This window comes from Melanostigma gelatinosum (assembly GCF_949748355.1).
Source record: "Melanostigma gelatinosum genome assembly, chromosome: 17".
NCBI classification, from domain to species: Eukaryota; Metazoa; Chordata; class Actinopteri; order Perciformes; family Zoarcidae; genus Melanostigma; species Melanostigma gelatinosum.
The window spans coordinates 19,384,763-19,397,219 of NC_136650.1; the positions used below are offsets into that span (position 1 = coordinate 19,384,763).

Genomic DNA, 12,457 nt, shown 5'->3' on the forward strand with positions numbered 1-12,457 from the left:
TTACGGTGCCCATGAGCAAGGCATTTGTCTCTCTCACTCCATCATCTCACTTTCACACTGTCTTCTACCGCTGAGATAAGACATGATGCCAGAAAATGACATCCACTCGTCCTCTGACTTCCTCTGAAGACAAAGTTGACCGACACTGATTTAGTGCGCTGACTCACTTTCTGTACAGCGAATAGAGCAGCAGTCCAAGAGCGTCGCCAGTATTATGAGCCTTTGAACACGTATCGGTGCATCGACACTCACGGAGTTCTTCTGTCATGTCATGAATAAATGCTGATGCAACTTAAAACTTCACTGAATGTTTTGGGGGTGGTCACAGACGCATTGTTTACGTCTTGACGCGTTTTCTTTTGGCACTTTTGAATGTTTCAGATTTTGTCGTATTGCTCCTTTTAATGTTTTTTAGTACAGCTTACCGTCTGCAATTTAATGCATCTGTGAGAAACATGTGGGCGCAACTATTTTGGCTGTACGTGCAGGCTGGTGGGTCATATCTTAGGTCATGCGCAACCATATTTTTTTTGTCTGGAAAAAATACACTGAAAAAACTGTGACCGTCTGATGAAATCATGTTCTGATTGAAACACATGTTGAGCTTCTGCACAAGTGTAACTGCAATGGTTAGTTTCGCTGTCAGATCTGCGCTATTTTCTATTTTATTCTGCTCATATTTAGCACCAATGTTTTTAACTTTAATCACACAAGGAAATCATCTCAAATCCCTGAGCACCAAATGTGGTGACACCACCAACATTGAATGAAACCATGAAACAGAATGGAACCACCCATAAAGACGCTTTCAGATGAAACGCACGTTTGCCTTTCCGCAAACTGCTTTCGGAGCAAACAAGAGACCAAATGCACATTTTGTTTTGAGTGAGATATGCACTCTGAAGATGCACTTAATGTTAACACACAAGTGTTGGAATATACATTAAAACAGATCAAGGAACAGATTTTAGTGAATAATATGTTGCATACTTTCCTGAACAGCAGTACAACTTTGAGCCAAGAGATATCGTGCTGCCGGCCCCTAAATGGCAAATAAAACAAAACCTTTCATGAGTTCAGCTTTTGTTTGTGAGACAGATTAAAGGATGGAAAGAGAAGAAGAACAGGAGGAAGGGGAGGACACACCGACAGGATGTTCTGGTGAGTTCGGGCAGTCCTGCAGACAGAAACAGAGCATATGGCCTCTCTCAGCGGGACATGCAGCCCTCAACCACAACGCCCCCTTACAGATTTGTTTCCCCCCCTTGTCTGACTCCACACCCACACACACTGATGATCTCTCCATCCTCTGCGAAGGGAAATGAGAGAAAAGAGAAATGATGATGATTTTGTGTGGAGGTCAAGTGAAGAAAAGTCTCAAAGTCTCTCCAAGTCCCAGTGGCCTCAGTGGTAGTGTGCATCAGTTGAAACAGCAAATCCCTCGACAGAACTTAATGTGAATCACCATCTCGCTCCCAAAGCCGAGACTCGCCAACACACAGAGTCACAGCGGCCAACAGTGTGAATTAGATCATTACAGCTTTCCTTGAGCACGAGTGACTCGATCTTGTCATGCGAGCGCTGAATCTCAAAGGAATCATCATTATTTGATAGGATGTTAACGACGAATAAAAGTATATTGAGTAAAAAAAAAAGGATCTTGTAAATACTCTGAAGTGGGATTTGTGGTGAATTAATCTGAGAGCTTTTTGTTCATTACAGTACGGACAGGCGTCCATCGTTCGCTTTCTCTATGTCTCTTTGTAAAGCAGGAATCAGCACTTCAATAACATAGTTGAGAAAATAAGAAGACAGACAAAAAGATCCACCTCAGGAAAGTAACATTGTTTAATGTCTGTAGTGTAAAGACGAGAGAAAGACTGGATTGAGAGGTTGAAACTGTTTAACTAAACTGCTTGTTCAAACTCAACATTTCCTTTTATGTTATCCTAATAAGACGAGTCAAAATTAAACTATGAGGCCATCTAGTGGTGTCTGACTGTTCTATGTGTTCTTCTAAATTGAGAGATACTCAAAAATAGTGCGTAACGAAAGGTAGGAAATATGAAAATGAAGGCAAAAAAACAAATATAACCCATAAAAGGGATGTCAAATGAAGGAAAAATACCCAAAAAACATGCAGTATTTGCAGCTCAATTGACAGGTCACATGAGAAGTCTTTCCACTGCTCTGTCTTTTACAGGCCTGTCTCACCCCCTCTGCCCTCTCTCAGACTACAGAACACCACCTGTGCTCCATTGTCGGGGTCACAAGTTTAGACGAAAACCAATCCTCCCCGTGGGAAGCGGCCCGAAGAGTGAGGGGTGCTATTTAAAGACGCCTCGATAGTGAGGAGGGGGGGGGGAATCTGGAGCCATGTTCTCTTTCGTGATATAAACACACACACACACACACACACACACACATACATACACGTACACACACCATAAACCCTTCACACACACACCTGTCTACAGCCATAATAAACACATCCAGCTGTATCTGGCATTGTCTCATGCGGACCTTCCCAAAATAATAAAAACATTCATCCAGTGAATTTTCAAATTTTCTCACGCAGTTTTAACTTCAGTTTAATCTGTAAACACTGTGGTTTTTATTTAAATACGACAGATTACTTTTTGTGTCGTAAGATGTCACTTGATTAGGGAAAAAGCAAGTTCTCTGAGAATAAAAACGACTCTCAGGGAGGATGTTGCGAAGTCTTTTTGTATCTTCCAACAAATGTAAAATCAGACAAGCAGGTTATAAACTACATTTGGCAACCATGTTCAGTATAATTCTTAGAGGTCCATTTTGGCAAATCCTTTATGTCTCTGGGGTAGAAGCAGCCGGCCGCGGCTCCTCTTTCTGCAGATCCAGTGTTTATTAATATATGAAAACAGAATCGAGGTAGTCATGGTCACACATAGATAGAGAGAGAGAGAGAGAGAGAGAGAGAGAGTGAGAGAGGGAGAGAGAGAAGGCTGGGTCAACTGTCTAAGTTTATCTGCACACACTTCTCCCGCTCACTCTTTGCTTTGTAGCTGGAGCCATCCTGAGGATAACGCATGAGGGCAGAAGAACCGACCACAGACGTATATAAGTGAGTGCGATTCAATATTTCACGTTTGTGTATTTGATCAAATTTGAATGGAAACCGCTGAAGACAATCCAAACACTAACCATGCATGCCGCTCCCAAGAGTCGACTTCCAAATAACTAACTCGCTCACTCATTTTGCAATAAAAAAGAAGCTAAAGGCGAATCAGGAAGGTCAGAAGAAAGTCATTTTTGTAATGTTTAAAAGAAGAAGAAAGCCAGCGTTCAGAATGCTGTCTTTGTGTGGTGGAGGTCTGAAGGAATGTGACTTGTGCCCAAGCCTGGCCTTGCAGCAGGACAGCTGGTGAGTGTCATGTCTCCCCCGGAGCTTTAGTCAGCCATGCATAACGTACAACACTATCCAGTCCTGTTGATTTTAGCACTCAACATTATTTTTTCATGATCTGACCTAATTTAACACAAACGATAGAGCTTGGCGAGGAAACGGCAGCTATGAAATATAATGTCACACTTGTCTTCCTTGCCCTTTCAACATTACTGGTCGCTGTCGATGACAGTATTGGGTCAATTTCATCAATTTATTCTCTGGGGGTCTCTGGACAGTCTTGGCTAACACCTCATAGGATGACATTACAGCTACATTATTCACCAGGGGGAGAGTGCATGTGCCCATCCATCAGCACGACGACATGTTCGGATAATCTGCTCTAATCTCTTCACAATGCCACTTCAGACGACAGCCTTTTGTACGTGTTTATCTTAGAAGAGTTGCGGTGTTCTGCATGAGTGGGCTTGTTTGAGGTGTGGTCTGATCATTGCCAAACGCTCGGTCGGTCTCTGTGGCATCTAAGCCCTGCCGGACAGCTGCTTGTAGCATATCTGCCCCCTTTGCCCAGCTATACATGTGCTAATGACGTCTGCATGCCTCACACGGGCGTGGGGGCAAAATATTAACCCAGCTCCTCTGTCGACATTTCATCAGCGCAGGGCAGAGTATTTGTGACATGCAACGCACCTGCCAACGACTACGGCCACCATGTTGAATAGGCTATCTCACGTATTCATGTGCTTTTGTCAAGGGATGAGCCGGTCGTAAAAGGAGACTTCTACAGCGGAGGTGGATACAAGCGTTAGGCTGAACCAATGGAGGACGACAGCGTCTCATCTGGGTTCGAGCCTCTCTGCATCAAAGAGGAGGATGTGGATCCGGACAGAACCCTCGCGACGCGATCTGGACTCGCCTTCAAGGGAACGCAGCTGAATCAATCGGTTTTAATTCAGCCATACTTACAGGAGATGGATGAGCTCCTGAAAGGCTGCGAGGAGCTGATTGGCGTCCCTTTCGGCTCTCGCTTCTCAGCGAGTCACAATGAAACGAGCTCGACTGAATCGACTCGTAGCCACAGCAAAGAGGAAGACACATCGGAGAGCTATGGAGAAACAAGCGTTTCTCCCCAAGCGTATCTTTCCACAAGCTACATGGACACGCACATGGATGGGGCTGAAACTGAAGACCAGCTGGCACGAGCCCAGTCACAAATCTTCGACACCATCGGTAGCAGGTGTGGAGTAACCTCAGTAGCTTCTCGCCAAAAGGAGATGCCCCTCACTTCGGCGGGAAACCAACTGAGTGACACCATGGTGGAGTACGAGGGTCAGCTCCTGGGGATGCTGGCCATGCTGGAGAGCTCTATGGAAGAGTCTCGGATGGACTATGAGCCCCACGGCTGCACTCCAGATGCAAGCCAGGAGTACGTACACATCAGTAAGTATCCTCGTCTTAATAGGGGTGCAGCACTGGTGCCAGATGGGCAAGGGAACCCAATGACGTTGGAGACCCAGCCAATGCAATTGGAGTCCTGGGCTGGTGAGCATGCAGGGGGAGAGAAAGCCTCCGAGGAGAGCAGACATGAGGAAACAGTGGCTTCAGCAACAAATGGAGGCCTGCAGAGTAATTTCTCGATGACAACACTGGAATGGCAAGACCATGGGGTTCTTGATCCTCTGTTCGGGTTTTCAGGGCCATCGATGCCATTAGATAGCACAGAAAATGATCCGATGTGCTGTGAGGTGACAAAGACGGGATATGTTTCGACAAAGGAAGACACGTGCGCGAAGGGAGACGTAACTGGGATTGAAGTAGACGACGCCGAAGAGCTCAAGATGGACACCATTGATCTGGGATCTGGCATGAATGATTTAGGCGCGCTAGGGTGTCAGATGGAGGCGTGCATAGAGGAGGTACAGCGGTTGGAGAGGAGGAGGAAGGAGTTGCTGACGGAGGTGCTGGAGTTGAGAGGGACTAAAGACAGAGGGGAGCCAGCGGGGAGCAATGAAGAGGAAGAGGAGCAACTTGACAGCAAAGTGGTAGAGCTGATGAATGCATTTACGAGGGAGGAAGAGGGGAGAAGAGAGGAGAGGAAGAAAGAGATTCAGGGCTTAAGGGAGGAGAGAGCGGAGGAGGAGAGGATGCTGTGGAAGGTGAACCTGGAGAGACAGGGGCTGCACGAGGAGCTCAGAAGGCTGAAGAGGAGGCTGTTCGCCGTGGCCAGGGACTGTGCTCACAACCAGGCCGCCCTGAACACCCAGCGCCGCGAGGTGGAGCTGCTGAGCAGAGAGGAGGTAAGAAACACCTCAAGAAACATTGTTGTCTGTGCATTTCAGAGGAAACCTCGATCATAGAAATCCCTGTCCTCCAGGAGAAGCTGCAGTCGCTGGTGCTCCAGCTGACAGAAGAGGGCTCCCGGCTCAGGGCGGCTCAGCAGCAACAGCTCTTAGACCTACAAGCAGCGCTTCAGGCCCAGACCTCCAGTCAGACCTCCAGCACCCAGGATGAGCTGACCGAGTGCAGGAGGCACTCCTGTGGAGACGTCCAGCAGTATCTGCAGGGTGGGCTGAAAGCGCTGGAGGACAGGTGCTGTCTCTGTCGAATACTGATTCTTGCAAAAGATTTTAAAGTTGTTCGAGTGTTTATTTGGGCCTGATCACGATTCTCATCCTTTTTGTTTTGTTTTTTACACATTAAGACCACAGTGCATCAAGTCATCGTGTCTTTAGCTTCTGTACTGTGAGGTTTAGATGGTCCAGTCACTCCTCTTTCCCGTAAAAAAACCCGCTCGCTCGCCTGCAGGCAAAACTCAAGCCGGTAGTTTTTGCTCACCGCGATCCAAACACACATCTCGTTCTATCACTCTCCATATTCCTCTGTTAGCTACAACCACTCACAGGCAGTGAGCGGTTTTGTGCAGGATGAGTCAAACAGTTAAGAACAGAGATTTGATGTAAGAGATAAATGTACAACTGGACAATTGAACACAGGAACACCGGAAACATGTTTTTAATTTCACTGGCTCTTTAAACACAGACCTTTAGTGTCTGATTAAATGTATGTTTCCTCATTAAACTGTAAATGGATCTCTTGGCCAGGTATGAACCCATCTTGCTCACACTGCTGAAGAGAAGGGAGGCAACAGCCGGAGCACTGCTGAAAGCTAAAGAGCAGGCCCAGGAGCTGAGGGCCCAGCTGAGACCCCTAAAGGAGGAGATCCAAAGGCTGACCCTCCAGAGGGCGTGTCTGGAGGAGAAACTCAAAATAATTCACTTTCAACGGAGAGAGGACATGGGGCAGTATAAGGTGAGCAAGGTGGAGTCTTAGGAAGTAGAAGAGATGTCCCTTGACCTGATACACAAAGCACTAAAGCTGTGGCATTGTTACAGGAGACAGTGTCCTTCCTGGAGGACAGAAGCAGAGAGCTGAAGACAGAGTTAAAGATCCAGAAGAGACAAACCAAAGAGATAGAGGAGCTGAGAGACAGCCTACACAAACAACTACTCCTCTTCAGGTAAGACTTGTTCATCTCTTCTTCTCAATCAGACTTCAGAAATCCTCGAGGGGAAAAGTTCTAATTCAACCGTGTTTCTTACAGGGCTGCCATCGAGGAGCACAACGAGTCTGACGACGATGAGGCGGAAACATGATCGAACGTTCTTGATTTAAAAAAAAGAAGAAAACTGAGTTCTGTGATATTTATTTTTTTATCTGCAACAAAGTAAACTCCACTTTTCAATGAATGCACTTTACACACATTGAGACGCTGTTGTCTATTTTTTAGAGCAGTCGCTGCAGCTGGTAGAAAGGTTTGTGTTATGAATAAAGGCTTTTGTGATCGCTGTAATCCGAGTGCGACTGACGAGTTAATGTCTCCGCGTGACGAGCCGAGAGGTTCATGTGCTTATAAGGACAACACGGCTGATGGAACAAACAGTGGCACACGGAGTAATGAGAGTACGCCAAAGGCACCAAGTCATCACACCGGACACGTGAAAAGGTTCATGAGGCACGACCGACTCTTTCACTAAGAGGATTATTTTTAGGGTTGTTTAAAAATACTCCAACGCTTCGCAAGGCGTTGATTTATTCATGAAACATGCAAGTACCACATTCATATTGAGGAATGTCAAACAAGCGGAGGCCAAAGACCAATGAAACATTTTATTAAGAATGCACTCACTGTACAATTACAAAATATTGAACATAGAAAAAGTTCAACCACTAATCTATATCACGACAAATGATTAATGTAGGACCAAGATGAGGGAAGGTGGGACCACAAAGGGACATTTAAAACTTTATTTTTTTTATGCGTTTTTTGTAATTTCATTGAGGAGCAGATGGTGTGAAAATCTGAACAATTCGGTGAGTGAAGCAGGGAGATAATGAGACGTCTTTAGGACCGTAAGCTAGCCTGAGAACAAACTATCAGAGTAACTGTCACTACGCTGTGCATCTAGTCAAAAAGCTGGACTGCATTTCACTTAAAACATGATTTATCCTGCAACATTTCCAACATGTGCAGAGGAAGCTGTTCACACTCGAACAGCTCGACATTATGAATCATCACGTGTTGTTGTGATCACCATCTCAGGTTCTAAAGGAAAAAAAAGCATTTCATTTATTTTTGAAAATGTATTCGCTAAAACATGTCCATGTACGAGAGCCAATTTGATTACAAAAATATATATTTTATACGTAGTGCGGGAAAAAATCATGAGTGAGATTCTTCAGGAAATAAGTTACTCAGTTAAAGGAGAGCTCTTCACTGTGAGTATTCAAACACACGGCTGACATGATTATTCTCTTTCTTGTATTTACAGTGATTTACAGCGAACGGTGTCCCACGGGAAAAGTAGAGAAAGGAAGGTGGGAGGAAGTAGCTGCACGGAAGGAAGTACAGGAGATCGCAGATTGTGATGAGGTTGTTGGTTGAGACGCACGGCAGGAAAGAGTTACGCCGTGGCCTCGGGGTCCGTCGAACCCTCGGGGTCTTCATCGTTGTAGATGTTCTCGGCCTAAAGAAAGAGAATCGGCGTCAATCATTCAGCCGCATACTGTCAGGTTCATATGGAATGATGAGTCGGAGGCACTTTGTGAGTCTGTGACAACAAGAGAAAGATAAACTGTGAAGCTTTCAAAGAGCCAAATGTTCCAAAGACAAGACTACGCCGTGTTTCACTGCTGGGTTTTCTGACATCTATCACAGTAGAGTGTTGATGTTTTAGTGCATAAAAGAAAGTATTACATAGTGATGGAGTGAGGGAAAACACTTCCCTCTGAAAAGGAATCACATTTCATGCCTGTCAGTCTGTCGCTAACCTGCGTTCATAAATTGCCACCTCAGCAGTCTTACCATTTGCCAGACTTGCATAATGTTGTCTTCAGACACCGAGCAGATGACCCAGGGCTCGTTGGGATTCCAGGAGAAGTCAGAGATCTTAGCGGTGTGGCCTCCATGGATAAACTAGAAGATAGAAGAAAAGACGCCATTTTTGTTATTGCGACACAGGCTGATGTTCCCACTAATAGAGAATCTCAACTTCCAAAGCTCAGCAGGCTTCAATGAGACCCACCAGAAGCTCGGGTGGGCCGTCCTCTGCATCTTCTGGTGACTGCTCCTCTCCGATTTTACTACAAAAAAAGGAGAAAAAAAGAGTTGTATGACTGACCCAACGTGTCCACACCGGCTAGAACGGCAGAGGATCATCTGTGGCAACAACAATGGAGCCTGAACGCAACACGGTTAAATTCAGAGGCCAGTGGGAGAAGATGTTGAGTTGCTTACCTGAGGTCCCAGACGTTGAGGCGGCGGTCTGTTCCGCTGGACGCCAGTATGGTCTCATTATGAGGTGACCACTGAACCTGGAACAGACAGAGGAGTCAAGCCAGGTACAACACTGAAACTCTCCTCACAAAGACTTTACCAGCGACATTCATCCCGGTGTCCAGCGTTTGCTCGGCGAGTGTTGATTGTTCGGATGTATAATAACTTTACCGGCTTGTCAACTCAACTTAAAATTGCTTCATTGTGATCCAAATGAACCAACCGCTTTTCAACTGATGATACAGATTTGCACCCGAGACATCCTGCTGTCCTTGTTTCAATAAAACATCATGAGTGATAGGTATCATACCTGGAAGATCTCATCCTTGTGTGACTCGAAGGAATGCAGCTTCAGTTTCAAGTTTCTTAAGTCCCAAAGAGCCACAGTCTGAAGCGAGAGAGAGAGATATTACACATACCTGCCCGATTTTATTACTAAACAGCGACAATATAATCAGTATTCATTTCGTCAAAGTAGGACGAGGATTGAGATGTGGTGAAAGATTCCATTACCTTGTCTGCAGAGCCGGATGCGAGGATGAACTCGCTGTACGGGTTGAATGACAAACAGTTGACCTCTGCCGTGTGAGCGTCTACTGCGTGGCTGGGTTTAGACGTGTTGTTCGAACGAGTGTCCCAACTGAGGGAGGGGGGGGGGGGGGGGGGGGGTAATGACAAAACGTTCATGGACTGTGACGACTTAAGATCACAAAACTTTTTAAACTATTTCATCTGCTCGTCATCGAGCGTCTTACATCATGAGCTTCTGGTCGTCGGCTACGGATCCAAAGAGCGACTCGTGAAGCAAGTGCCAGGAGACGTCTTCCACCACGGCGGTGTGGCCGGTGAAGATGGTCTTTGCCTCGACTATCTTCCCCTCCTTCGGCACGGCACTTATGTCCCACAGACAGATTGTCTGCAGATTAGAAAAGACGAGAGATAAAAACCCATTCATATTTCAGACACCATATCTGAACACGCTACAATTCCATGAGATGCAGCGTGAGTTTATTGTTAGATTGAATACAGCAATGAAATCAGACATTTCACTCACATGGTCGTCTGACGCACTGAGGAGAGAGCCGGACAGATTTGGATTCCAGGAGAGACCGTAGCCTTCCTTCTGGTGGCCTCTGAGACGCAGATCGGGGTGACACTCTCCCGAGGCATCTACTGTCAACGAAAATATGGCACAACGTCCATTTCATTCACCGCAAGAAACCAAGCCGGTACGCAGTAATGATGATGATGTTAAACAAAATACAACTAGCCTACTTAACCTTCAAAGGAACAAACATTAAGCAGTGTCTTGCCTGCGCTGTGTGTGTTGTATCTACCTGGCTTGGAGGGGTGCTTGGTGTAGTCAAACACCAGCACTTCTGAGGTGGGGGTCTTGGTGGCGATGATGCAGGGGTTCTGGGGCATGTAGCGAGCACGGTTCACCTCTCCTTCGTGGTTGATCTTGATTTCTATCTCGATCTTGCCACTCACTGAGCCGAAGCCTCCGAACTCTGCAGGGAAATACGAGGAAATGTGTTTAAAGAGACACAAAAACAGACGTTTGTGGCTACGGACAACTAATTTCGGAGCAGGCTGTTTAAGAAGGTGCAATTCACCCGTGCATACAATGCAATAACCGGTGGTCACTCATACCAAAAGGAATCTATCTTACATGACATGCAACAATCAAATGTTACGCTTGCTGAGGTGTATATGTGCAGTGCCTGATAAAAACTCCTTTTTCTCTAAAAGGCTTCAGAGTGTAACTATCATTTCATTCAGTATTATCATACCACATCAACCTGGTTACACAATTAGTCATCTGTATGTTAGCTGCCTCCTTAAAGCACATTGGGGCCTACTATAAACATATGGGACAGGTCTCCCACCTCCTTTTTCGCTGTCATAATGTGAGGCTTCAAACTGGGCGTCATCATTGGGCAGCTGAACGCTGGCGATGACCAGGTGGTTCTGCTCATCGGATGTGTGAGTGCCCAACACCAGACGGTGCACGCTGTAATCCTTCCCCTCTGGCCTGGTAAGGAAGAAAAGAAAATGTGCTTTATCATAAATGTCATTCACACTTGAGTGCTTGTTGGTATGTGTGTGAAAATGACTGTGTGTACCTAGAGACGTCAGGCAGCCACTGGGCGGTGAGGCTGGGCCACTCTAGAGCGTGGGTCATCACCAAGTCATACAGGAAGGGAGTGTTCTTCTTCCAGATCTTGTACTCCTCGTTTATCACCCTCTCCTCCACCGCATCATCAAATGCTCCTGCTGAGAGAGGACACACTGTGTAATACATGAGTACTGACACTGTTGTGGAGGAATCATTCATCAGACATTTACAACACCAGTTTAGGTTAATATTAAGGAAACTGACAGTGTACCTCAGTGATCATCAAAACATTAAAGATAATTAAATGGCACTTAGATGTTCACGATTGTCTCTGCAGATGACAAACACGACTCAAAGCCTAACTATTGCTCAACATGTACAGGTATGAGAGTACAGAAACACATCCCCGTTCGCTTAACATGCTAACATCATTATGCTCTCGTTAGTGTTAACATACGTCACTTATTGTTGCAGCCCCAATTGCAGTTAGGGGGTAACGTCACAGAGTAAACAACAACTGGTGAGAAAACAAGAACTGCGAGCTGAAATCGAGGTTGTTACAGCGTACAAAAAAATGCACCCGGCTTTTGTTATTGTAGTCTACGGCAGCTACGGTAGCTGCTAACCAAGCTAGCCAGGTAGCTAACGCTAGCAAAGATATGTCAGATCAACACTGACCACGTTAAAAAGCCTTTAGCCTCACCTTCCTTGTCCGCCATTGCAGATATCAGTCGCTGGTAGTCCACAGAGAATTGAGGCTAATAATTGAGATGCGGAGCCCAAATACCCTTATCTCAGATACTCCTCTCGTGCGCCAGCAGACCCCTGGTGCTGTTAAAAGGCACACAGTGAAAGACGCTAAGCTAACAGCTAGCTAGGTTGTGAGAGACGTGGGGTGCATTCGCGCGCTCTGTCTGAAGAGGACGGGCCACAGATCCGTCCTCCCACAAGTCATTGCGCAGCAGCTGCTGTGCTCGTGCTGACCAGCAGATGGCAGCGTGATGCTTCTTCTTCTTCTTCTTCTTCTTCTTCTTCTTCTTCTTCTTCTTCTTCTTCTTTTATTTTGGTTTATTGGCGGTTGGCAAACAATGAATTGAAGCATTACCGCCACCAACTGGTA

The 12,457-nt window shown here is 45.9% G+C and overlaps 2 protein-coding genes across 4 annotated transcripts; one reads left to right on the forward strand and one right to left on the reverse strand.

Annotated features, from left to right (window-relative positions):
• Positions 1-2,982: 2,982 nt before the first annotated feature.
• Positions 2,983-7,235, forward strand: sync (syncoilin, intermediate filament protein). The gene is made up of 6 exons (XM_079287716.1): positions 2,983-3,103; positions 4,140-5,682; positions 5,760-5,974; positions 6,487-6,694; positions 6,778-6,902; positions 6,987-7,235. The coding sequence occupies exons 2-6, from the start codon at positions 4,204-4,206 to the stop codon at positions 7,036-7,038; spliced, it is 2,079 nt and encodes a 692-aa protein (XP_079143842.1). The 5' UTR covers positions 2,983-3,103; positions 4,140-4,203; the 3' UTR covers positions 7,039-7,235.
• Positions 7,236-7,538: 303 nt separating this feature from the next.
• On the reverse strand, positions 7,539-12,245 carry rbbp4 (retinoblastoma binding protein 4). Of its 3 annotated transcripts, none has more exons than XM_079287483.1 (12): positions 12,041-12,245; positions 11,345-11,492; positions 11,108-11,253; positions 10,556-10,729; positions 10,273-10,391; positions 9,974-10,134; positions 9,732-9,858; positions 9,529-9,606; positions 9,180-9,256; positions 8,968-9,025; positions 8,748-8,858; positions 7,539-8,409 (listed from the first exon to the last, which is right to left on the reverse strand). In XM_079287483.1, the coding sequence occupies exons 1-12, from the start codon at positions 12,054-12,056 to the stop codon at positions 8,347-8,349; spliced, it is 1,278 nt and encodes a 425-aa protein (XP_079143609.1). In that variant the 5' UTR covers positions 12,057-12,245; the 3' UTR covers positions 7,539-8,346. The 3 variants fall into 3 exon arrangements, with proteins under 3 accessions (XP_079143609.1, XP_079143608.1, XP_079143607.1); XM_079287482.1 differs by having other exon boundaries at positions 11,345-11,495; XM_079287481.1 differs by having other exon boundaries at positions 11,345-11,510.
• Between the last annotated feature and the right edge of the window lie 212 nt (positions 12,246-12,457).

Bases quoted from the DNA above. Each gene is read 5' to 3' on its own strand.
- sync (XM_079287716.1), top strand. From the start codon at position 4,204: ATGGAGGACGACAGCGTCTCATCTGGGTTCGAGCCTCTCTGCATCAAA. The intron at 6,695-6,777 runs GTGAGCAAGGTG...GCATTGTTACAG, and splicing joins AGGACATGGGGCAGTATAAG to GAGACAGTGTCCTTCCTGGA. The intron at 6,903-6,986 runs GTAAGACTTGTT...TGTTTCTTACAG, and splicing joins AAACAACTACTCCTCTTCAG to GGCTGCCATCGAGGAGCACA.
- rbbp4 (XM_079287481.1), bottom strand. The intron at 10,392-10,555 runs GTAGATACAACA...TTTCGTTGACAG, and splicing joins CAAGCACCCCTCCAAGCCAG to TAGATGCCTCGGGAGAGTGT. The intron at 9,026-9,179 runs GTAAGCAACTCA...CTTTTTTTGTAG, and splicing joins CTCAACGTCTGGGACCTCAG to TAAAATCGGAGAGGAGCAGT.